General features: G+C 42.9%; 1 protein-coding gene across 49 annotated transcripts in view; it reads left to right on the forward strand.

The window, feature by feature from the left end:
- Positions 1 to 26,403, forward strand: part of PHLDB2 (pleckstrin homology like domain family B member 2) — a 234,842-nt gene that overhangs the window by 117,575 nt on the left and 90,864 nt on the right. For 6 of the 49 annotated variants that reach the window (XM_043594105.1, XM_043594118.1, XM_043594121.1 and 3 more), the window contains exon 1: positions 7,460 to 8,196. The exons of 1 other annotated variant lie outside the window; for it this stretch is intronic. In XM_043594105.1, coding sequence (XP_043450040.1) covers positions 8,193 to 8,196 — 4 coding nt within the window. In that variant the 5' untranslated portion in view covers positions 7,460 to 8,192. Of the gene's footprint in view, positions 1 to 4,522; positions 6,836 to 7,064; positions 7,173 to 7,426; positions 8,197 to 21,781; positions 22,057 to 26,403 lie in introns of those variants that run through there. 42 more of the 49 variants (XM_043594113.1, XM_043594129.1, XM_043594132.1 and 39 more) reach the window with 22 other exon arrangements.

Here is a 26,403-nt window from a genome sequence, read left to right on the forward strand (position 1 = left end):
GAGAAACAATCTTAATAGTTCAAACATAAAGCTGTACAGGGGGGAAAATGTCCACTTTAACTTTGGTTAATATTATGGTGTTAATTTGAAGAGCTAAGGTATTTTGTATACTTCATATGTTTAAATATACATTTGAGAACACAGAGTAAAATCCAAATATCCAATAAGGTTGTTGAAATAAAAAACACATTAAAGATGTTTAAAAAAAAATGGTAGGAAGCAAAATCTTTATTTCCATAGTACAATCATTTAATGACTTTGAGCTTCCTGGCAACCAGGATACAAAGGGAAACATGGGTTTACACAGTTCTCCTTAACAACAATGGCAAATCCACTGTGAAAGTAGACAAAATACCTTTTGTAAGAAATGAAGGAACATCGATTTTTTAAGAAAGAGAAACTTTATTTTAGTACTAAATTCTAAAATGAGTTTCTGACGTGGAACTCAACATAGGATAATCCAAACAAAATGGTTGATGTCATTGACAACAGTTCCACAAGAGAAGACAAGTGTGGTTGGAAACGACTCTTTCAGTGAGGACTTTAAGTATGTCAGACATGGAAAGAAAAGAACTGCATGATCTCACTTATATGTGGAATCTAAGGGTCGATTACATAGAAGCAGAGAGCAGAAAGGTGATAACTGGGGGCAGAGAGATGGGGAAAATGGGTGGGGAAAGTGGGGAGATGCTGGTCAAAGAGTATAGAGTTGAAGTTAAAAGTATAAATAAGTCTAGAGATCTAATGTACATGATGACTATAGTTAATAATATTGTATTGAATACTGGAAAATTGATAAGAGGGTAGATTTCAGGTGTCCTTACCACCCACACAAATAAGGTAACTATGTGAGAAGATATGTTAGACTTAGTAAACCTTTTACTATTTGTATGTCCATGAAATCATCATGTTGCCTTAAATATATACCATTTTTATTTTTTAAAAAAGGAAAAAAAACCCTACACTTTCGTGTGTTCCCTGGGTGCTACCTATCTCCTGTGGAAAGCATGGTGCCTTATCACATTCATTCATTAAAATACGAGTCAGGTATTATCAGTCTCATTTTTCAGAAAAGAAGCTTGTTTCTCAATGAAAGTAAGTAACACATTCAAATGGGGCTGAGTCAGGGTTTAAACCGAGGGCTGTCTGATTCCACGACCAGTGATCTTTCCATTGCACTCTGCAAATAAAAAATTCTCGATTCTTTATACAGGCTTGGGGCACCTAGGTGGCTCAGCCGTTTAAGCTTCTGACTTCGGCTCAGGTCATGATCTTGCAGCTTGGGGGTTGGAGTCCCGTGTAAGTGCTCTGTGTTGACAGTTCAGAGCCTGGAGCCTGCTTTGGATTCTATCTTCTTCTCTCTCTGCCTCTCCCCCACTCATGCTCTGTCTCTCTCACTCTCTCAAAAGTAGAAATAAACGTAAAAAATTAAAAAAAACAACTTGATTCTTTATATAGGATTAATATCAAAGAGAACATCAGTACAAGTAGCTGTTCCACAAGTTGGACTGGGGTTGAGAATGGCCCAAGTTACTAGCTACAAAGATGTGTTAGGCTATCACTGCAGAGAGAGGAAGAGATGTTCAGGTTCAGGACATGAGTTAATCAGGTCCAACTGGTGTTTGCTGATGAGAGGGCACAATAGCAAAATTAATTCCAAATGCAATAACTCATAAGTAATTTACAATATCACTTTGTGCAACATTTCTCCGCTTCCTACTTCAGGGGAGGAAACAGCAAAGTAAAATCAGGTATTGCAACCACTCCAGATCCTAGAGAGGGGGACAGGGAAGGAAGTTCGATTGTTTACAACACCAAATCCTACTGGACAATAGAGAAGGGCAGATAGAGTGAGGTGTGGCTCTGGTCTGGGATTACTTAGGGGACTTCATTGTAAAGAACCCAGGAAATGGAAAAAGTAGAAGGAAAGAGCTCATTTTTTTTTCTATTTTTAAAAATATCGTAATTAAAATAAATTCTGATAATAAGAATTATTACATAATAGCTGGTGTTACATTTTGAGTGTCTTCTCCACATTTTAAGATGCTTGGGGTCTGCATTTCACATTTAGTTTAAGCTTTGCACCTTTCGGGGGACCGTTTCATCTCAGGCACCCGTGGAATAATGAAAGCTATTGAAAACCACACGAACGCAAGCAGGAGTGAGACGTACCACTGGCTTTAGTCACTTTAAAAAGTCACCTGTTGGGATGAGCCCTGGGTGTTGTACGGAAACCAATTTGACAGTAAACTATATTTAATATAAAAAAATAAAAATAGGATAAAAATTTTAAAATAATAAAATAAAATATTAGAAAAAAAAAGCCACAGTGAATAAATACTCTTTGAGCCCCTCCCATGTATGTGTCTTAGAGTATCGTTGACACAAATATGAATCAAATGATCCCTCTAGCCTTGAAGGAGGTTGGCTACAGTAAAAGAGAGATGGCAACAAATAAAACAAGGCAGTGAGAGGGGGCCAATGAGGATCAAGTTTTTTGCTTTGTGATTTACAAATCAATCTTTATACAGAAATTTCCCCTGATACATCATTCCTACTTAAAGAGGTAGAGCAGAGTATTTAAGAGCATAGTCTAGAACCATCTGGCCCGTGTTAAAATTCTGATTCTACCAGCTTATTAACTGAGTGACCATTAACTCTTCTGTGCCTCATTTTTTTTTTTTTTTTTCGGTTTTAAAATGGGAGTAATAGCACTTACCTTGGAGGGTTGTTATAGGATTCAACTCATTAATACTCTTAATATATTTGGAAGAGTGCTTGGTATAGACAGTAACCGTTGCTCTGAATGAATGTTAGCTACCTTCTCTCAGATATGAATGCTGTCAACTTAATTGTGGTCATTAATTATGGTAGAGTATGTCCACCAACACAGACATTCTGATAATAAGAATTATCACATAATAGCTGGTATTACATTGAGTGTCTTCTCCACATTTTAAGATGCTTGGGGTCTGCATTTCACATTTAGTTTAAGCATTGCACCTTTCGGGGGACCGCTTCATCTCAGGTGCCCGTGGAATAATGAAAGCTATTGAAAACCACACGAACGCAAGCAGGAGTGAGACGTACCACTGGCTTTAGTCACTTTAAAAAGTCACCTGTTGGGATGAGCCCTGGGTGTTGTACGGAAACCAATTTGACAGTAAATTATATTTAATATAAAAAAATAAAAATAGTGGGGCGCCTGGGTGGCGCAGTTGGTTAAGCGTCCGACTTCAGCCAGGTCACGATCTCACGGTCCGTGAGTTCGAGCCCCGCGTCAGGCTCTGGGTTGATGGCTGGGAGCCTGGAGCCTGTTTCCGATTCTGTGTCTCCCTCTCTCTCTGCCCCTCCCCCGTTCATGCTCTGTCTCTCTCTGTCCCAAAAATAAATAAACGTTGAAAAAGTAAATAAATAAATAAATAAATAAATAAATAAATAAATAAAAATAGAATAAAATTTTAAAATAATAAAATAAAATATTAGAAAAAAAAGTCACAGTGAATAAATACTCTTTGAGCCCCTCTCATGTATGTGTTGGTAAACATACTCCTCAGACCCTTTGGGGGAGCACAACCATCTTGAAAATGTCTATCTGGTCAACTGGCATCATTCTGGGCAAGGAAATATGTGCTCTGGCCCAAAGCTACCATGCATACTAAATGCCAGCCATCATTCTAGGGGCATCGGGGATCTATCACTGGAGAGAACAGACAAAAATCCCTGCCTGCCCAGAACTCCTATTCTAGTGAGGAGAGTTAGACAAGAAATACAACTTTTAGGGGCGCCTGGGTGGTGCAGTCGGTTAAGCGTCCGACTTCAGCCAGGTCACGATCTCGCGGTCCGTGAGTTCGAGCCCCGCGTCGGGCTCTGGGCTGATGGCTCAGAGCCTGGAGCCTGTTTCCGATTCTGTGTCTCCTTCTCTCTCTGCCCCTCCCCCGTTCATGCTCTGTCTCTCTCTGTCCCAAAAATAAATAAATGTTGAAAAAAAATTAAAAAAAAAAAAGAAATACAACTTTTAAAGGACATTTTATAATATTATAGAAGGTAAAAAATTCTGTCAATAAAACACTAAAGAAAGCTTACTGTATGAAGAATGCATTTTTAATTTTAAATACTGAGGGTCGGCCTGAGGAACATGGTGACAATTGATCAGGGTCTTGAAGGAAGTGAGGAAGCAAAACAGCTGGGGAGAGGACAAGTCCAGACAGAGAGGCCAGCTAGCATAAAAGCCCTGAGATGGAAGCATACCTGTCCAGGGATCTAGTCCAGGAATACCGAGGAGGCCACTGTGGCAGGAGCTAAGTAAGTGAAGTGAGAGAAGTAGGAGCTGAGGCTAGAGAAAGGCAGATCATGTATTGTCCTTCCGGGCTATTGTATGGACATTTGCTTTTGTTCTGATTGAGATGGGGTTCATCGCAGGGTTTTGAGCAGAAGAGGGATATGAGCTTCCTGTTGAAAGGGATTGCTCTGGCTGCTGTGTTGAGAAGAGCCCAGAGGGGGGCAAAAATTGAAACAGGGTTAGGGCAATCAAAGTGAAGACATGATGGTAGGTTAGACCTGGGTGGTAAGAACAGTGGTGGTGCTAAGCAGTTGAATTCTCGGACTTCTTTTGAAGTAAAGCTAAAAGGATTTCCTGACGGATTGGATTGGAAATGCAAGAGAAATAGAAAATCAAAGATGAGACCAAGGTTTTAGGCCTGATAGGAGTGAGACTTGAGTTTGGACAGGTTGGGTGGGGGACAGAGGGAGGATTCTCAGGATGTCAGCGTTGGAAATGTTCAGTGGGAGAAGCCCTATAGGCATCCAAGTGAGCAACTGCCTGAAGCCTGCAGTTCAGGGGAGAACGCCCGGCTGGAGGTGAGATTTGGGAGTCGTTACCACATAGGTGGTATTTAGTGCCATGAAACAGGATGAGATCACCATGGGAGAGAGTGTGGATAGACAAGAGATCCAAAGTCTGAACCCTGGGCACTCCACAGCTCAGCGGCTGGGAGAAAAGAAGGGACGGGCAAAGGTTAGGAATAAAGCCATGAAAACATGGTGGTGTGGAAGTCAAAACCGTTTCCAGGAGGAGAAAGTGATCAACTGTTAATTGCTGCTGACTGTCCAAGTGAGGTAAAGACTGAAACACCTTTTGATTTGAGAGTTTGATCTCGGTAAGAAGAATTTGAGGGACGTGGTCAAAGCAAAAGCCTGACTGGAGTAAATGGGAGGACAGCACATGGAGGCGGCTTTTGTTAACAATTCTTTGTTTTGTTTTTGAAGTTTATTTGTTTATTTTGAGAGAGTGCAAGCTGGGTAGGGGCAGAGAGAGGGAGAAAGAATCCCTAGCAGGCTATCAGTACAAAGCCTGATGTGGGGCTTGAACTCATGAACCATGAGACCTGAGTGGAGGTCAGATGTGTGAGCCATTGAACCGCCCAGGTGCCCCTTGTTAAAATTCTTTACAGGCATTTTGCTATAGCAGAGCAGAAGAGGGGCAAGTGGCTGGTGGGGGAAGGGGATTCAAGAGTTTTTTTGTTTTTAAGATGGGAGAAGTAGCATGATTTTATGTAGATGGAGATGATCCAATAAAGGGAGAAAATTAATGAGGTAGGAGAAGAGAGGACTGCAGGAGCACTTAACCTTTGGATTGGCCTCTGTATGTTTCTGTGGGGCAAAGAGCCAGGACCAGGTGGGGGTGGGGTAGTTCTATAAAACACCAAGCAGTTCATAGATGAGTCTCTCCCTGAAATTAGAAATCAGGCTTTTTCTTGCACAAATGAAAAGTGCATTAAATAAGCCATTTGTTGGGTGACTACTAGGGCCACTCATGGTGTCAGGTACTTTGCCTACATTATGCAAAACCTTATTAACCGACTTCCAGCATCAGTATCATTATTACTACACTGTAGACCAAGAAACTGTTACTAGGAGCTAAAACAACTCCCCCCAAACCATACAGAGCATAAGTTAAATAGCTTGCATTTCATGGTGCTCTCTTCCTTGCTTCTGTGGGTTCCTCGAGGGCCGGCGGCCTTTATCTTTGTAACCCCAGAGAAGGGCTCCCGACTTGGCAGAGGCTCACATTACAGCGTGCCCAGATGGACCGCGGATTGCCCTGGGTCCATTTCGGTGCCTTCGTCCGAGGCACTCGATGGAGGCCATTCACCACCAGCATTGTTCTCATTGGTTGCAGCAACTGAGAAAAAAAAAAAAAGTTGGAAAACAGAAACTTTCAAAAGAAATTACCGAAAGGAAATCAGAATTAGTTCCAATCATCAGCCCTTAGCTGAGGCCATTTCCCAAGGAGCTCCCAAAGCTGCTCTTCTGACGCATCAGGTACCTGCCCGCGGGCGAACTGTCGGGAGCAGGTGAGGTGTGGTCACCTGGAGTTTCCCAGTTGAAACTTCACGTCGGGCGAGGAAATCATCACCCGAGGACGTGTACCCTCCCGCCCTTCTTCCAGCTCGTAAAAAAAAAAAAAAAAGAAAGAAAGAAAGAAAAGAAAAGAAAGAAAAGAAAAAGCCTGCCACAAACGTCTCTAGCGCGGGACTGTAAAGGCACTAGAGGCGGCTTTGAGAACTGGGGCCGGGAGCCGGGGCGAGCAGCCAGGCTCCTCCAGCAGCCGTGAAAAGCCCGACTGCACACCGCCCGCGAGCTGGGCGGCTCACCGCCTTACCGCCTCGAGTCCCAGGGTGCCCGCCGTGGTGGCTGCGAAGGGGCCGGGGCCCGGGAGCGCGGCGCGCGGAGCCCACCACCGCGGCCCGAGGGGGAGCGCACGGCGTGGCGTGGCTCACCGAGCGCGCCTTCCCGCCCTGGCCGCCGGGACCCCGTCGCGCCGCAGCGCCAGGTGAGGAGGGGGGGGTGGCGGCCGGCGGGCAGGAGGGGGCGGCGCCGGCTCCCGGTGTCCGGGCCGCGCCCCTGGGGGGCGCTGCCTCCCCCGCGCCGAGTTGGTCGCCGCCGGTTGCGCGGCGGAGGGCTGGGGGCGGAGAGGAGGCAGTGGCCGCCGGGGCCGAGGAGGGGCGCGCTGACTGCGCACCGCTAGCCCGGAGTGGCCGGACGGCGGCGGCTGGAGCTGCTGCGGGGCCCGGCCTGGGGGGCCGGGGCCGGAGGGAGGGCGGGGGCCGGGGCCAGGCGAGAGGGCGGCGGGGCCGGTGGAGAGCCGCGGCTCGAGGAAAGATGAGACGGTGAGTGGGAGCCGGGGACGCGGAGTTGCTTTGCTTCTCTTGCAGGCTGTAGGGACAAAAGCCCGGGCTGGGGTTAGCGGAACCCTGGCCGCGCAGTTTGGGGGGCCCTGGACCCCGGTGGATGGCTGGACCCTGCAGGAGAGTGTCGGCGTAGGGGAGACTCTCACTGAGTGATTGCAGGGAACGGGCGGGATTTGGGGGGGGGGGGGCACCGGAGGCAACTTTTGCCCAGAACTCTGGAATGACCAAGGGGAGAGGTATGGGGATCTTCGGTGGAGAGCTGCTTTGTCGCGATGGGCGGAGGAAAGAGAAGGTCTGCTGAAGGATGGTGTGGGGCGCGGGATTCAGAAAAAGACTCCCCTCCGCCCCCAAATATCTGACTGGCTGCGCTTCTGATTCCACTGTTTCAAAAGTGGGTCTCGCAAGTTTGAACCGTGCAGAACCTCAGATTCCGATCTCCAAAAGTTTGTGGTCTGGCGGTCTCCGCAGCCCTGGAGACAGCGGCTGGAGGAAGCATTGGGGAATGTCCTGAACCCCTGTTTCACCCGCGTCGGGCAGGGCGGAGGCGCGGCTGAAATGTTTGCTGGTGCATTCAATAACTTAGCTCCAGCAGTCATCACTTTAAAGTGTCCAGGAGCTGGCTAACTCCCGCCACCGCCAGGCAATTAAAAGGCTGACAGGCTGTCCCTTCCAGGGTGGAGGTGTTCTGTTTGAAAGAGCTTCGGAAGTCCAACCTGCTTCCAGAGCCTGCCCATCTACCTTTCTTATGTGGAAGAGGGAACTGTGCCCGCAGCCTTTTAAATTAGTAGACTGGCCTGGGGCTGGAAATACTCTGGGCAGGCCCTGCCCTCATCCCTGGAAGTCTTCCTCCGGCAGCTCTGAAGTAGCTCTCACGAGTTCTAGAATGCACAGCTCATCACTGCCAAGCGCGGCTGGGAGTGGAACTAGAAGAAGCAGCGTACGAATGTGGATTCCTTTTAGGAGAAGTATTTGTCAGCCATATTTCCCTTCATTCTATAAATGTGTAAGTTGCGGACACTTCTTTTCAAGTACTGGAGTGTAACTTCGAGCTTCCTCGTTCGGTCTAATTTAGGTGTTTGACATACGTCCCTGAGATTCTGACTTTGTCTGAATTCAGCTGGGAGCGATCTAAATGAAGTTCAGTTTCAGAGGGTTAAACTTTTGCCCTGAGAGCACTTGAATTCTTGCTTCCCGGTAGGATAGCAACAGAGTAGTTGGATTTGGGATAAATAAACCTTTAGAGTTGCCCAGTATTTTAACAGAATGGCTATATCCCTGGTACCGTTGCCGTCAATTATGTAAATATTTGTTTGATTAAAGAGCTGAGTTCTTTGAAAAGTAACAGTTGTGTCTATTCAAGATTCCCTTTTCATATCCTGGACTTAGTTCTTTAAAAGCTTTTTTTTTTTTTTTTTCTTTTCACCTTACATTTTTAATGTGGAAATGTAAACATTATATGTACTTTAGAAACTCTGTAAAGTTCTCAAAACGTGTATAACTGGCATTTCCTTTAAAACCAAGGAGAGTTGAGTTTTTGCTCTTAGTTGACTGGTGTAGCCTTCACCTCCTGAGACCCAGAGGTTTGCAAATCTCAGCCTTTCTCACCAATGGGAAAATGAGATGTTTGGTTAAGAGTAGTAATCATTTCAGTTTGCAGCCTTCAGTCTCTTTCATGCAGCTGGCAACTGCTGTTCCTTTGGGCTGAGGACTGAAGGACTGTAGGGAGGGGGTGTCTCTTGGATGCCGGTTTAAAGTGGTGGAGGAAAAAGATACTTGGGGCATTGAGCTAAGAGTTTGCTAAGCCCTATCTTAAAGGATATAGACCAAAGCCAGAACTTATTAGCATCCTTTGCAGAAACACTTTTTATTTACTGGCTTTGCACAAGAGAAGGAAGAAACAGCCAAAGTGCTTAAACCAACCATTGGTTTTCCTTATTCTCGTCAAAGCCCTATCGTGAAGTCTCTAAGCAAGGACTGATTCTAAAGTGTACTAGGGAAGTTACTGTGAAAAACGTGATTCCTTTGGGATACTTTTAAAGAGCAGCTGAGGTTATGACTTTGTGTGCTAATTTTCAACCCTTAGCAGGGAAGCGTGCTATGAACGATTTGTAAAGGCTGTGCTTTGTACTTCTTCCAAGTGGAATACATGTGCTTTATAAACCTGACTGTTAGGTCTTGGTGTACTTTACTTATTAATAGTGTAAATGTCACCCATTTGAAACTAACAACAACAACAAAAATACTTCTAAGTGATGTGCATTATTTTAAAGCCCTGATATCCAGTATAGCAGTGGTCCTCAAATTGGAAGTGGGGGTAGCTTTTGCTCCCCAAGGGATATTGGCTAACGTATGGAGACATTTTTGGTTGTCCATCTGGAGGTAGAGAACAGCCCACCCCCTGCCAACTGGGCTGACATCTATGGTGGGTAGAGGCCTCAGCTACTATGTAATATCCTACAGTGCACAGAACAGGCACAAAGAATTCTCTAGCCCCCAAAATCTAGAATACTGCTCCAGAATAATACACTAAAATACCAGAGTATTACCTCGTGGGCATCTGTTAATAAGATTAGGGATCTTAATCTAACTTGGATCCTCAAGAAACCAACTGTGTTCTTGTTGAACACAAGAGACCATGTCATAGAAGCCTTTTTGTCAGCACCAGATTCTTTTGCCATTGGCATTAAGAGTCTTAATATACCAAAGATGTGAAAGAACTTGTGTTCATCGACAACTTTGTTCACTTAAAAATCACAGAATTTGGGAGTATTAGACTACAGGGGAGCCTCAGAGATCACCAAGTTCCACCTTCTTATTTTATAGATGTAAAAACAAAGATGTCTGGAGATTAGTGACTCATAAGATCACACATGAGTTTGTGGCAGACTTAGTCCTGGGTACAACCCAGAATTAGGGAGTTTGGCAATTGATGTTCAAGCAACTGTAATTTTTTTTTTTATTAGTGGAACTGACCCTTTGTGAGCATTTAGAGGTACCATTCTTCATGAGGAAATAAATAAACCCTTTGGGGAAGAGTAACATTAGCCATGGTGACTGTGGAGCATATGCCTGGGTGTGTCAGCCCTAAGAAGGAGATAATTCCATTGTGTGATCTGTGACACTCTACGTCTGATGCCTACACTACCCTTCCCATGGCAGAGTGGGCAACAGATGGTTCCACAAGGCTAGCAGATGCTGCTTTTGAATCCAGGTACAAAATAGAAACATTTGAGATTTTCCATCCCTCCCTGCCTCATGGCTTAAGAGTAGAGTACATGAATGGATAGGAGGGAAATGAGAGAGGCCTCCTGAGTATGAGGTTTGGAAAGCCACCTGGCATATAAGGAAATGAGCAGTTGTGGGGGCAATTCATAAGCTGATGAATGGCTGTCTACAATAAGTAGGATTGCAAAGAACTTGGGTCAGGAATCTGAAGACCATTCAAGTTTAGCTATCCTTTGGGCGAGTAAGACAAAATAATCCTGAGAATAAAAGGAAATCCTCTTATCTGACTCCTTTGCCTCCAATGCACTCACTTGACTGGATAGTGCGGGGCCTGCAAGTCACATCTAACTCCTATGCCACTGTTACTTTCTTATACCCCAGTCTCTACCATTCCATCCATTTCCGTGATGGGGAAGAATATGACAATAGTGTAAAGCTATTGTTAATTTTCTGGGAGAGTTTAAAAAAGCGTGGCGTTTGTGAATGGCTCTGTTTATAGAAAGGGTTATCTCCATGAGTTTTGAAAGATCAAAAAATCTGTGCCCATATTGCCCGATTACAAACATGTACTCGCACATTTACATTTCTATGAGTAGCCATTAAGCCTGTGATTAGGAATTCTAGGTCTGTGTGCTAAGTGTTGCTGCCAGGGTAGTTATAATCAATCCAAGTCTGGGAGGTTCTGGCGTTAGAGGAGACTGTTTTAGTATGCCTTTCTTGGGAGAGGTCAGAACTCTGAACTGTGCTGAGGTAAGTTCTTATCATTTTGATGACTAGCCAATGGGTGCACCTCAAAGCCAAGTATGTGGTAGTATATTTAGAAATGATTTGAAAGTGGTGACTTTTTTAAGGGGTCTGCGCCCTGCAGGTACTACAATAAAGAAGGGGGCAGCCTTCCCATGATCACCTTCCTTGTAGTTATTGTTGTTACTTTTGTTTCAGATGATGGGAGAGAAGACATGAGTTGGCTTTGTTTTGTTTTGTTTTTTAAATAACTGTTGGCTGGAAATATTTATTGGCATCTGAGTAATGTGAATCTTGTCTTTTGAAAATGAATAAGACCAAAAATGGTAGCTCAGGGTGTCTCATCCCTTCAAGATAAACAGACAAGAACTTGTCTTTGTCACACAGGATTTGAATCCTCTAGGGGTTAATTTCAGTTGTTTTCGTGATATTTAGGGATGTTTCTTACATGCTGAAAAGAAGCTTTGTGCTTTATGTGCTTTAAAGGCAAGATTTTATCTATAGCAGCTAGTGGTCAATAATAGAAACCCAGGTTTAAAACTCATTTTATTGAGGTGTTGGTGGGAAAGCCAGTGTTTGGAGAAGCTTGCTGTACAAAGAAACATATAAGTAAGTCCTAGAATAGCAAGCAAAGTTACATGGAAACGTTTTGGAGAGTTTTTTACAAGAGCTATTTTTTTTTCTTTAGAGTGTGAAAGTTGATTTATTACACAAACTGCTGCTTTTTTCTTACTTTGCAAATGAAGGGGAAGGAAAAGTTTGTGCATGCCAATATTTAATATCGTTACCTCAAGCAGGGTCAGCCTTTTCTGAGACTCGCTGCTAAATCTGGAGTTCAGCAGAAATTAGTGTTGATCAGCTTAGAATATTTGGTTTACACATTGTGTGTGACTTCTCCAGATGGTAGTATGCTTGTGGAATTAACATATGGAATGGCAAAAAGCTAAAGGTTACAAGATTTTTCCTAGGTGTGTTTCTTGACCAGTGTACTGCTAAAACAAGGGCAGGTAAAAAAGCAGAGGAAAGCCTGCTCCTGCATTCTTTTGGCCAGTTCAGACCCAGTGTGAATAGTGCTTCATAGCCAAGAGATACTCAGAGGAGACTGGGAAGGATGTCTGGCTGCCACACTGCTTACGTCATTGCAGAAGTAGGTTTTCGAAAACAGCTTAAGATTTATTAAGGAAATTGCAAGCCATGGGAATGCAGAACACATATTTCTTATACATCATGCTGAATCAAATACCCGTATTATATTGCATTAATGTAACTCTGACCAGGCCTTTGTCCCACTCTGTTATGCTGAAACAATTTACCACGCCCTTGGAATGTCATGGGCAACGGCACCGGTGCAAGCTTTTCCCAATTAGGTAGCTGCTACCTTATCACTAAAACATGTTTCTGTCCTTTGGTCATTTCCATGTCCTGCATTGTATAACTGGCACTCCTATGTTATTTAACCAGTATCTATCTGTTGCTCCAGAAAGTTGGAGCAGAAAGAACACCCACTTCACCCTTACCATTTTAAATGTGGGAAACCTCAGCTAACACAAGGTGAAGACAGGAGTGACTTGCTCCCGCTTTAACTTCTGTTGGTGATTTTGGCAGAACCAAGACTAGGACGGGTCTCCTGACTCATGTTCCTGGCAGTCTGTCCAGTGTTCTTTCTACTATTTTGGCCATTACAATAAAAATAACACCCTAAGGAAACCATTTCCTTTATTAGGTCTTTTGGCCAGAGCTATAAACAACTGCATTGATTAAATTTAATTTAGTTAGTTGATTATAGATCTCTGCTGGTTCAAGTCCTTTCTCTTATCCTTTTGAGCAACGTATGGTCCAAAGGTAGGCATCAGGAGAGGGGAAAATTAAATGTCTTATAATACCCATTCCCTGTAATCAATCATTAAGTAATGAAGGCATGGTATCATTACTGTTTTGTTTACTTTATGGTATTTTTAAAATCCATCGGCTCAATTTTTGAGTTGAAGGGAAAAACACAACTATGGAAGATGTGGTCCCCTTGTGTTCCATCTCTCCTGAGCCTACATGCTCCGACTATTCTCAGTTCGTAAGTTTTGGGTAAGAGAATGGGAAATGTAGTGTTTTGGGTTTTGGCGAGTGTTACTTCGGAAGATTACAAAATGACTCTTAAGAGAGTGTATTTTGATCAGACACTGGAATGGGGGGACAGGGTGGTGGAAAGATCAGAGTTTGGTCCCATAGACTCTCAGCTTCCAATTCAAGTCCCTAGGGGTGGTTTCAGGGCCAAGAGAGAGCATCTTTATTCCCTTGTGATCCTAGGGTCAATATTGTTCTTGTTGGAAATTGGATACTGGAGTACCCCTCTGCTTCAGGAAGTGGACCTGAAGGAAGGTGTACACACAGTCATGACCTCCAGTGTAGCTATTTTGTGACCCCCCCCCCCACCTTTCTGGCTTTATCTTCACTGTAGTGATCATATAATAGGAGGATTCTTCTAGGTCTATAGTCAGAGTCACCTCAACCCAGGGATGAATTATTCCAATGATCAGAAGTAAGAAACCTCTGGAAACATTGGATTTATTTGGGAAAATTTCAGGAATCTTCATGTTGACCAGAAACTGCTTTAGAATTCTATAAAGAACCCTAAAAATATGGGTCTATACTTTCCTTTAACGCTCTCACTTTCAAAGAGGAAGTCACCTAATTTAAGAATCTACAAAGCATGTCAGTCTCTCTTAGCATAGATCTATAAAGTGTGAGTATTTAAGTTTTTTGAGGTTCACATTCCTCATTATATAGCAAGGTTGGCAGTTTTTGTGAATACTTTTACATTTTAACTGTCTGAAGAGATGGTTTTTCTTTGGGCACACATAGTGGTAAAATTTAGTTACTGCACCTAGCATTATCGTGCAAGCATTCCGAATATAACAAATGGCCTGACACTTGCAATCTGAACAGTGCATTTTTTCTTTCAAATTTCTCCCACATACTTAAAAGACTCAGGTTTTAGGAGCTTAATTCACTATGATAGAGGGTTAACATTTCATACTTAAAAAAAAATAAGCTAGGAGCCACCGATATGACCCTATCACGTTTTGTAAGTGAGCCACTATAATTTTTAAGTCAGTATATGTTCATGTATTTTTATTCATATTGATTTGAAAAATGTATACATCTCACTTTTTAACTATTGTATTATGAGAAACTTTAAACATACCCAAAAGTTAACAGAATAATACAGTGAAATCTCATGTATCTTTCATATGTAATGCTAATCTTTGTTTCATGTGCAAACCTTACTTCTTCCCCCAAAATATAGATTGTTATAAACCAAATTTTAAACACTGTACTATTTCATTCATAAATAAATATATAACTCTAAAATATGTAACTCTTAAAATATAACTCTAAGAGATTAGGATTTTTTTTTTAAGTTTATTTTGAGAGGGCAAGGGCGGGGAGGAGCAGAGAGAATCCCAAGCAGGCTCCTCGCTGTCCGAGCAGAGCCTGATGAGGGATTTGAACTCACAAATCCTGAGATCAGGACCTGAGCCGAAATCAAGAGTCAGAAGCTTAACCAACTGAGCCACCCAGGTGCCCCAGAAAAGTTAGGGATTTTTTTTTTAAATGTAACTATATCATCAGCACACCTGAAAAAAATAGCAGTACTTATAATATCATCTGTGTTATTGTCAATGTTCAGAAACTCTCCTTAGTCTCTTTTAATCTAGTACAGTTCCCTCTCTGTCTTGTTCCTTTTTTCCCCTTGCCATATGCTGGTTGAAGACATTGGTTTGTTGTTGTTGTTTTTTTTTTTCTGTAGCCTTTCTCATATTCTAGATGTAAGTGATAGCATCTCAGTGGTGCTGTTTCGTATATTCCTTCGTGTCTCTTATTTTATATAATTGGAGACAGCATGCTTTGAGACCTTTCCTAGCATGTCACCGTGTTCAACTTAATTTATTATAAATGTATGTAGTATATATATTATATATATACACATGCTTCTTGGATTATTATTGTCTCTCTTTTTAAATATTGCTAAAGCTCCCTTAATAATGGTGTAAACATACATGTGAGTCTAACTGAGAAAAGTCACATCTTGGGATTTAGGTAAAAGTCAGGAATTTTGTTGGTGGGAAGGGAATATGAATGGCCCATAGGTGTTTTGAGATTGTTTCTGCTTTGCCTCCTCCCTCTCGCCTTCCTCACTGGCTGGAGAGAGCTATCACAGGAAATCTATTGCCAAATTCCTTGGGGAGTCTAAAGAATATTTTAAAGTTCATACAAACAAGTCTTATTCAAGGAACTAGCACAAAATTTTTTTAAGGCCCATAACTGATGTTTTACCCTCTTCACTAAGAGTCCTCAAAGATTTTTAGGGACGCCTTGGGTGGCTCAGTTGTTTAAGTGTCCAATTCTCGATTTCGGCTCAGGTCATGATCTCATGGTTAGTGAGTTCAAGCCCCGAGTTGGACTCTACCCTGACAGTGTGGAGCCTGCTTGGGATTCTCCCTCTGCCCCTCCCCTGCTTTCTCTCTCTCTCTCTTTCTCTCAAAATAAATAAAATAAACATTAAAAAAAGAGTCCTCTAAGATTTTTATTCCTATAAACACTCTAGACTTATTTAAAGGTAGCCTCTGATCATAGGAGATAAAGATCCCCATTTGAAGTATGGTTATTGCTGTTGATGGTGATTACTTTTAGGAAACTTTGGATACCATCTGGAGTTCTCTTTTGGACAGAGCTTAGACTTCAGGACAGCAAGGGATGACAGAAGGGAATGGGAGCATGAGGTTCGACTCCTTTATTGTGATAGGAAGAAACTGGAACTCTTTTTAACTTTCTGTCCTCACGTCTTCCATCTGTGTTAAATGTTCTTATTATCCCCAGTGGCTCACCACTGCTGGCTGTGCTCTTTCCTCCCTGCAGCCCCGTTTCAGGCTTTTGTTCTTTCTTTAATGGTTTCCCTGACCTCTTTGTTTAGGTGATTTCAGAATATAATAGAATAAAACTTCAAAAGCAAAAACAAAAGCAAACCTAGAGAGAAACTGTGTGATCAGTGTCCTTTGAGACCTGTCAGCCATTCCAGTGGTCCTCACCTTTCTTCCCAGCCCGGCTGTGGGCCACCCTGACACCTGGCCAATTCTGAGGATGCCGCAAGTTGCTTGGGTTCTGGAGAGCCTGTTCTGGCAGTCACGAAAAGCCTTCATGCGTTTTAGGCTGCCCTGGGCATGTGGGCAGCATGCGTCTGTCTCTGCGTGTCTGTGAGGGTGTGTGTGCGTGTCTGCACACAGTAAGATTTACAGCCGCCTGTGAATAGGTTCAGTCTGCAAGGACAAAACAGCCTCCTTATTCTGCCATTAAAATACATGTATTCCTGTGGAACTGCTTTTTTTGTTTGGGATCTTTCTGAGAGATGAAAATACCCTCCTTGGAGATTATCAACCTATCAAACATGTGTCTAGTGGATAATAATTATTTTGTTCAAAGAGGCAGATCTTTAAATATTAAGTTTATTTATTTCTTTTGAGAGGAGGGGAGAGGGGCAGAGAGGGAGACAGAGAATTCCAAGCAGGCTCTGAGCTGGCAGCACAGAGCCCGATGCCGGGCTCCATCTCACTGAACTCAGGAACTGCAAGATCATGACCTGAGCTGAAATCAAGAGTTGGATGCTAAACCAACTGAGCCACCCCGGTGCCCCCTAGGAAGATCTTTAAATGGCAAACATGGAGCAAGGGAAGAGTGGGAATTCATTTGCTGCTATGTTTACTTACAAAAAGAACAAGAAGGGTACTATGCCCCCCTACAGAAGTGTTTTTCTTCTTTGTGCTAGGATATAAAATCTTGAGTGAAGAAGAAGTGTTGAACAAAGTTTAAGAAGTGGGATGAGTGAGTGGGAGATGAGGATAGGTTGAGACCATGACTTGGGGATGCTTGCAGAAACTGTATGGGAGGCGTCTACGAAGGAGACAGGATCTGGGGATATTTGCCAGCAGGAGGTGTTTGCCAGTGGGTGTGGGGCTGAGCAGAGAGGTGAGGCTTCTTTGCACAAGATGGACAAGGACGAGGAGGATTTAGTGATGGAAGGAAATATTTGTGCAAAAGGAGGGTATGTTTGCGGAAGGGAGAGCTGAGAGGATTGAAGATTTAAGTGACGATGATGTTTGGATTAACAGAGGGTAGGGGGAATGGCTGCTTTGGGAGTTCTGAAATGAGAATATTGCTAGAGAAGGAAATGGTTCTTCCTGAAGCTTCTAATTAGCCCCCTCCCCCCCCCCCACCCTTCATCATGTTTTCTTGTTGGGATTAGTGGAAAAAGAGGGAGGTTTTGTATCCATTGTTCTCCATTCTTAAGCTTCCAGTTTGGGGCTGAAATGAATTCCCCAGGTTTCCCTTTTCGTCCTCTAAAAGTTCCCTTCAGGGAAAAAAAAAAAAAAAAGCTCCCCCTCAGGCCCCATCTGCTGCCACAGGAATACCCCTCCTCCCCAGAATTCATGTAAAGAATGGCACTACTTCTGAGGGACTGCTCCAAGCTGGTGTCTGAATTCAATTACATGTCATCAGCACGTGCTTTATTTATAACATCACCATATTGTAAACATTAGCACTGAAAGAGACCAGCCTGTGGACCACCAGTGTTCTGGGAGATCTTTGAAACCAGTGTCAGCCACTGTCTGCGACAACATATGTTCCCAGAGCCAGTGCCTCTGCTTGGAGGGCCCGAGTAGGACACAGTAGAGACTCAAACTTTTTTATTAAGTGGAAATTTTAACGTGTACCCTCCCGATTTTAGGGGGTATTCTTTTTTCTGAATTTGCTGCTGTAATCTACATCCTCACCTTTTCCCAGCCACTCTACAGTTCACCTGTTCTGCTCGGGCAGGACTGCTCTGATTAATCCCCACTGTTCTGGGTGACCCTACGAAGTGTCTGTGCATGGCAACGTCAAATGACAAGTGACGTGTCATATACAGTGGGACTCCTGCAAAATCTTTTGGGTTTCTGGATAACTGCATTTATATGGACCGGACTGTAAGTCCCGCTCCCTTAACACAAGCCAATGCAGCAGGGTGCAAGAAACACAACACACGCTTTGCTTTGATTTGCTTTTTTTTTTTTTTTTAACCCTTTGATCGCTGGGTGTGTTTCCAACCTCTTGACACCAAGATCCTGTAGCTCTGGCAATCACAATGCTGTCAATTCACTGTAGGCGACACAGTTTGAATGAGATCAGCTCACTGTATTGAGTGTAAATGGCGCTGGAGAATTCTGTTTTAAAACAGATACCAGAGCCATGTGTCAGAGAGAAAAGGAGCTACCAAGACACTTAAACCAACATGATCCTTGAGATTAGTTTTGCAAGTCATTTTCTTCTCTAGGGAAAACATACTGTGAGTTGCCGTGGTGTCATCCAGAGATCTCTTCATGTCTTCTGGCATTTTCTAATTGACGATGAGCTGAAGTACATTTCAGGTGATAAAATAACCAGAGCTCTTGGGGGGGAGGGGGGATTAAATGTATGGATTGGAAAGTAAACCGAAACATTTCAACACACATTAACTTCTTTCCTGTTTAGACTTCTCGGTGTTGTCTTTTCTCTCAGATGGGCACCAGATGCCTTCTCCCTTCTCCACGCCCATTCTGTGGATCCGCGTGTAATATACGTACTTGTGAAAGCCCTCAGGACTCTTTTGCTTCTACAACAACAATGCAGTGATTTTTATAATTTCCCTGAGACTTCTTTTTTGTTGACATAAAATGTACAAGAAACCCAAAATAAACACGCAGAAGCCAGGCTGGAAACCGGGTCCTCCTCGCCTGCCTCCCCTCTTACACGTGTTAACACAGATCTCTCCCCTCTGCTGCCCTCTCTCTTGCTCACCGCTTTGGCACACCTCTCTCGCGGTGCTTCCTAGTCCTTCCTCGTCCCGACCTCAGCAGCAGTCTCTGATGCATCCGTCTGCAGTGTTCCCATGTCCCACCACTCCTTCCCCTCATCGCCAGGGAATTCATCAAACCCAAACTCTTCCAGTGTGTTCTCCACCTTCCTGCCTCCCCCCTCCTGGCTCCCCCTCCTTCAAAGCACATATTGGCTCAACGGGTCTCCATTCCCCTGTGCTTTCCCCATCTCTAGGCCTCCACTAACGTGATCTCACTTGCAATGAAAAGCATAGTCTGGAAGTAGGGAAGGGGAAGCGTATCACAGCCATATTGTCATGCCTGGGGTCAGGAAGGGCACCGGCTTATCCTTTACCTTTTGAGTTGAGTGGGTTGGCGGCATTAAGAGATAACCAAACTGAGACAAGTATACATATTCACTCAACTCTGGCACGTGGACGAAGCTTTGGGAAAACGAGTAAGTTCCATATTTGTGTTTGATGATGTATTTTTATATGCACAGCCTTTCACATATCCTTAATAGACCTAGTGAGGTTGAACAGAAAAACTGGGGTGTCAAACATGAATATCCTTTCAGATATTCTCTGGAATGTGCGTACATCCAAATCATGTTTAACTTTCCCCTACAAGCATGTATGGGGGAGAAATGTTGCATGTTTCTCAATTGTGGCTTCTTATTTGCAAATGTCCTGCTTGTCTCTTCCCTGGAGTCTGTAAAGCTGATCTTCCTTCAGCAAGCGCTGCTTTGCAGTACTTTGGTGTTGCATTTTGTTTGGTCAACCAAACTGTTTCAGTAATTACACTTCTTGATTTTTAAAAAAGCGTGTGTGAGGAGGAGAAGGGTATCAAGTATGCAACCCTGCAAGTTAGGAAGTTTCATATTCTACAGTTTTATTTGCCCAGATAAAGAGGGAAAAGAATTTGTGAATATTTCATTTGGGTGATTAAGTAGCATTCGCAGCTGCAAACAGGCTCAAATAGAGTAATATATTTTATAGTCTAAAATGACATCAGGGGCGCCTGGGTGGCTCAGTCAGTTAAGCGTCCGACTTCAGCTCAGCTCGTGATCTTGCGGTTTGTGGGTTTGAGCCCCACGTCAGGTTCTGTGCTGACAGCTCAGAGCCTGGAGCCTGCTTTAGTTTCTGTGTCTCCCTCTCTTTCTGCCCCTCCCCCACTCACACTCTATGTCTCTTTCTCTCAAAAATAAGTAAACATTAAAAAAAATTTTTAAAAAGCAAATAAGTAAAATCACATCATTATCTTATAATGGCTGAGTCAAAAAATAAACTTTTATTCATACCAAAATAGAATTTATTTGTTTTATACATACTGGCCTGACTAATTTTATTAGGAGAAAACAGAAAAACTATACTCTTTTAAAAAATTAAACTTTTAAGGATCCATTTTGATATTAAGCGTTAAGCCCTTCGGCTCTGTGCTGTTAACAGAGTAAATGTTTAAAATGCAGCGTTTGGGCTCACTGTTTAATTTTTGACTTCTATTTAATCACATGTGCCCTGGCTTGCTTTCCAGATTGCTGTGTCCGCACATTGTGGGAATTCCTCTTCTAACTTAGCTCTGTTTCCTATTTTGTATACATTATCTTTAAACCAAAGTCACCCCACTGACTTTCATTCTTTTCTTGTCTATTCTAACATCTCACTTAGAGATTTCCTTTTGTAGCCTTGTCTAAAATATCCTAAATGGTTGGAGGATTGCTTTCCAGTTTAACCTACTTCTAGGGTAGGCAAATGGCTTGGACCCTTGAGGGCATATCTTACATGGTGGTAGAGATGAGAAAGAATTTTGATCACTATGAGAGAGAAATGCATGGTTATTAAACAGAGTTCATCCCAGAAGAGGTACATGCTAGAAATTTTCAAAAAGGACCATGCCATCAAAAATAGCTCTTTTTCCTTACATGATTTTTGCTATTAATTCTGTCAGAGACAGGGCATTTGCTGCATGTACCAGTGGTCTAATCTCTAATGGGCTTGAGATTTTGCTTATGCCCTTAAATCACAGAATTTTAGGGGCATCTGAGTGGCTCAGTCGGTTATGTGTCCGACTTTAGCTCAGGTCATGATCTCGCAGTTCACAAGTTCAAGCCCTGCATGGGGCTCTGTGCTGACAGCTCAGAGCCTGGAGCCTGCTTCAAGATTCTGTGTGTCTTTCTCTCTGCCCCTCCCCTACTCGTTCTCTCTCTTTCTCTCTCTCTCTCTATCTCTCAAAAATAAATAAAAACATAATTTTTGTTTTTAAAGTCACAGAATCTTAAGTGCAGAAGTGGCCTTATGCTACCTTTGGGTAGTCCTCACCAGATTCCCTTTCCTTCAATGGGACATGAGCTTTTTGTCATTCCTTTCCACCATAATTTCCACAGGCTGCCACTCTCACTGAGCTAATCCCCTCCACGCTCCTTTACCAGTGTGTCAATCAGTTCTTTATTAAGGCATGTGTCTTAAGAGCAATCATTTGTTCATATGAGTGTCTCTCCCCTTGGACTATAAGCCCTGTAAGGCAGGAAGTGGTGTCTGACCACATACTTCCCAGTACTCAGCTTGAGAGCCTAGTTTATGGTAAGAATTTAAGGAAGATTAACACCTTCCTAGTAGCAAACAACTCCCAAATCTCAGTGGCTTAAGACCATCTTGGGTTGGCAGGGGTCCTGTTCCATGGTGTCCTCACTGAGGGGTACAGACTTGGATGCATGCTAGCCGTCTCAGCAGAGGGATGGAAAGAGTGAATCATGCCCCAGATCTTAATGTTTCAGCTTGGAACTGACGTCTCCCTTTCTCTCCTAGTTCCTTGATCAAAGCCAGAGACACAGCGTATCCCAATGTTACGGGGTGTAGAAGAGCAATACTGCTTTGTTTCTGACAGGAGGAGAACAGGACCGAATCAATATCTGACACACGATGGGCACCTAAGAGCCACCTAAGGAATGAAGCACCTAAAGCTTTCTGTTGGGATTTTAATTTCTTTCTGTACAATAAGCAGAACCACTTCAAGTATGTATCCTGTCAACTACAGTTTTTAGAAGATGAGGATACTAATGTTATTGTCCCAGCTGTGTTCAGCAAACCTGTGGGACTTTTTCAGTAACCACTCTGTCCACTGTACTCATATCAGGAAAACTGTTGTGTTGTTCAGATTAAGAGAGTACGGAATGGGTAAATTTGCACAATTAACATTTTGCCTGAGTCATTTAGAACAGAACCTTTATTTTTACAAGAGTTTCGATCTCGCTCGACAGCTCGACAAGAACTTAGGAAGAATGAGGACCTAATCAATTTAAACATGAAGTATTTCTGACAACGTTTTAAGTTCTACTTAGCAAATTTCAATTACATAATAATGTTTTCAGCTGTAATATAGTCACCATGTTTTGCATTACATCCCCAGACATCCAACTTAAGGCCGAAAGTTTGCACCCTTTTACCAAGTCATTTACAACTTGAATGTTCACACACACATACGTGTGAGGTGGTGGGTGTGTTAACTAACCAGATGGTGAATCCTTTCACAACATATATGTACATCACATCACCACAGTGTGCCTTTTAAATATCTTACAATTTTATCTGTCAGTTGCACCTCAAAGATCTGAAATAAAATAAAGTAAAATACATGCAAATTTTAAAAAGAGCAGTATTGCCACAGATTATATATACTCTAGTATTTTACATTAAGTATTTTTTCCCTCCTTAATTGTCAAAACAACTCAGGTTGTATGAAATGTGGAAAGTACAAACTAGTATGAGAGGTGAATTAAAAATCACTGGTAGGTATGCCTGGGTGGCTCAGTCAGTTGAATGGCCCAACTCTTGATTTCGACTCTTGATTGATCGTAGGTTGTGGGATTGACCCACTGTCAGCATGGAGCCTTCTTGAGATCCTCTCTGTCTCTCCCTCTGCCCCTCTCCCCTGCTCATGCACTCCCTCTCTCTCTAAAATAATAATAATAATAATAATAATAATAATAATAATAATATCACTGGTAATACCACTACCCAGGTAAAACCACTACTAACTTTTTGGCATGATCTCTTCCATTCTGTTGTTCTTGTTGTTCTTGGCATATAGACAAAGCAAGAGAAGATACTGGCTCATAATGGGGGGTGGCAGTGGAAATGGGAAGAAATGATTAGATTGAGACTGCTGTTTTAGGGACAATGTTGATGAGATTTATTGATGGACAAAAGGAGGAAGGACATGATAGGCCAGGGATAGAATTGATGGAGAAGACACTGATTGGGGATATCAATGATGACTCCCAGAATTTTGGCCCGAGCATTTGTCTGTAATCTGTGTGTATGGGTGGGCGTACCTATAAGAAAACTGAGCTCATTTATATATAGCTTTTAAAATTTACTGAATATTGTATGGATGTACTTTTTATGCTATAAATTACACTTCAGGGCCACCTGGGTGGCTCAGTCAGTTGAGGATCCAACTCTTGATTTTGGCTCAGGTCATGATCTTATGCTTTGTGGGTTCGAGCTCCAAGTTGGGGTCTGTGCTGACAGCACGGAGCCTGCTTGGGATTCTCTCTCTCCCTCTGCCTCTCTCTGCCCCTCTCCCATCCCTTCTCTCTCTGTTTGTCTCTCAAAATAAATAAATGAAATTTAAAAAGTACCTCAAAATAATTACTTTGAATAGTTGTGTAATATTCACTCATATGAAGTATGGTAGCTTATTTAACTTTCTCCCTGTTGTTAGGCATTTAGGGTATTTCCCCCCACCCACCATAATATATTAACACCGCAGTGTCCTCAGGACCCCCTTATTTCCTTGTTTCTTCCATTCAAAACTATTTAACCTGAGAGAATTGGCCAAGGTTTGCTGGATTTTCAGCATGGCAAACCAGCCGGAGATGAAGTAGGTTGAGAACAGAGAGGATCATGACTGCAGGTCATCTTGGTTTCAGTCCTCCAAGGGGGCAGAGTGAGGTATGTCCCAAACTGGACTCGTGTGGCTTTCAAGGTCATAGCTGGTGGTCACAGACAGTTGCTCAGAGGGACATTTGTCCTGGGGGCAGAGATGGTGCTGTCCCTGAAAAATGAAAGACATGATCAAAGCCAGATGGCATGACCACATTCCAACCAGAAGGCAGTTTTAAAGGAGACTCTCAGTTTTGTTTTATTTTGTTTTGAGGTCTACTTCAAAAGATAATCATGCTTTTGGGGCACCTAGGTAGCTCAGTTGGTTGAGTATCTGACTTCAGCTCAGGTCATGATCTCGCGTTTTGGGTTCGAGCCCCGGGTCAGGCTCTGTGCTGACAGCTCAGAGCCTGGAGCCTGCTTTGGATTCTGTGTCTCCCTCTCTCTTTGCCCCTCCCTCACTCTTTCTGCCTCTCTCTCTCTCTCTCTCTCTCTCTCAAAAATAAGTTAAAACATTAAAAAAATTTTTAAAGATAATCCTGCTTTTAATCCATCAGGGTGGGATTCGGGTTGGAGGAAAGGGAACCCAAGGCAGAGCTTGTTGGGGAAGCTGAACTTTACAAGATGTTGTGTACCTAGCTCATCGATAGGATAAAAGCACCTAGACTGTTTCTTGGCCCCCGCTCTGGATAAGAAGCAGTTCCCTACTATACTGCGTGGATCTGCCTGGGAAGTTCGCACAGCTGAGCAACCAAGGCAAAATCCTCAATCTCTGGCTAGGAGGCAGGGGGGAAGTCTGTAACTGAAACTGAAAACTTGTGTTCATTGAGTATCTCACCAACGGGTCGGTGTGAATCAAGAGAGGTTGGAAATGAGATAGGAACACTAGAAATACCCCTCTTTTTTAAACTTGTGGCCTGGGTACAGAAACAAGCACATTATTAAAATTGATTACTAACCATAAGCAACACTGTTCACATAGAGATGAGGGATGTAATAACTAGTGTGTGAGGAGCCTGACACATCGGACAGTGTCAGAAGTGCGTGAATTCAATGAGGATGTGCAAATGGTATTTTTGCTTTGGCGGTAATCTAAAAAATACATATCTTTCTTTATGAGTTACAAACGCCAGCCTTCTATTTGCAGTGATCATTTGTATTTATTTTCATAAACTAAAACTTTATTTTCTTAAGCTGTTACTCACACTAGAGTCCAAAATACTCTTATGGGTACATAGGTTTTTTAAAAAATGGTAAGCATGGAATATAGAATCCTAATCTGAGCCTTGAAGAATGGGGGTGTTCAGATAAGCGCAAAGGACAGAGAAAAGCATTTCCACAAGAGGAGAGAGTGTGAGATCAAGGATGAGCATAATTCATTAGGGTACCAAGAACTTGAAAGGATACTCCCATTTTCACGTTTTAAATACTGCCTCCTGACCCTAATATGGCAGTAGTTTCAGGAGCACTCTTACCTCTGTTTCCTTAATTACCTGCCTTTTTCTGATGGGTGCAGGAGCATTATGACATCTTTTTTCGGAAGGTAACTCTCATAGCCCCTTTTAAAGAGTCATCTGCTGTCTTATTTTTTTTATTTTTTATTTTTCATTTTATTTATTTTATTTTTTTTAATTTTTTTTAACATTTATTTATTTTTGAGACAGAGAGAGAGAGAGCACATGAACAGGGGAGAGTCAGAGAAAGAGGGAGACACAGAATCTGAAACAGGCTCCAGGTTCTGAGCTGTCAGCACAGAGCCTGATGCGGGGCTCGAACCCACAGACTGCGAGATCATGACCTGAGCCGAAGTCGGACACTTAACCGACTGAGCCACCCAGGTGCCCCATCATTTTATTTATTTTAGAGAGAGAGCACAAGCAGGGGAGAGGGGCAGAGGAAGAGAGAGAGGGGGTGGGGAGGGAATCAATCTTAAGCAGGCTCCATGCCTGGCACAAAGCCCGACGTGGGGCTCAATCCCACAACCTTGGGATTATGACCTGAGCCAAAATCAACAGTTGGACGCTCAACCCACTGAGCTACCTAGGTGCCCAAGAGTCATCTTTTGACCCTCATATTACTGATCAGTGTCTAGCATGAAACTTTCTTTGTGTGCCAGAATGTGAATTTTGTCTCTGCAGGGCTTGACTTCTGAACAGTTAATGATTCTAGCAGAGACATCCAAAGGAGGGTCCATTGCATCACCTCTTTGGGTGTTTGCCTGGTACTCAGGAAGCAGGTGGTCCACCAAGGACTGGAACGCTAGTGGGAAATTGTCTTTTTTATGGACCAGCCTCATCCTGCACCTGTACTTTGTTAGAGATTTGTTCTCAAATGTCATTGATGGCCTCTTGAGTTATTTTTCTTTTGCACAAAAATCATCCCAGATCAATGTTCATTATGCTTCTTCATTTTAGTAATAAACCTAGGTTTATTACTAAACCAGAGTTTGTGTTTGTTAATTACATCAGGCCAGAA

Source organism: Prionailurus bengalensis, chromosome C2, assembly GCF_016509475.1.
Source record: "Prionailurus bengalensis isolate Pbe53 chromosome C2, Fcat_Pben_1.1_paternal_pri, whole genome shotgun sequence".
NCBI classification, from domain to species: domain Eukaryota; kingdom Metazoa; phylum Chordata; class Mammalia; order Carnivora; family Felidae; genus Prionailurus; species Prionailurus bengalensis.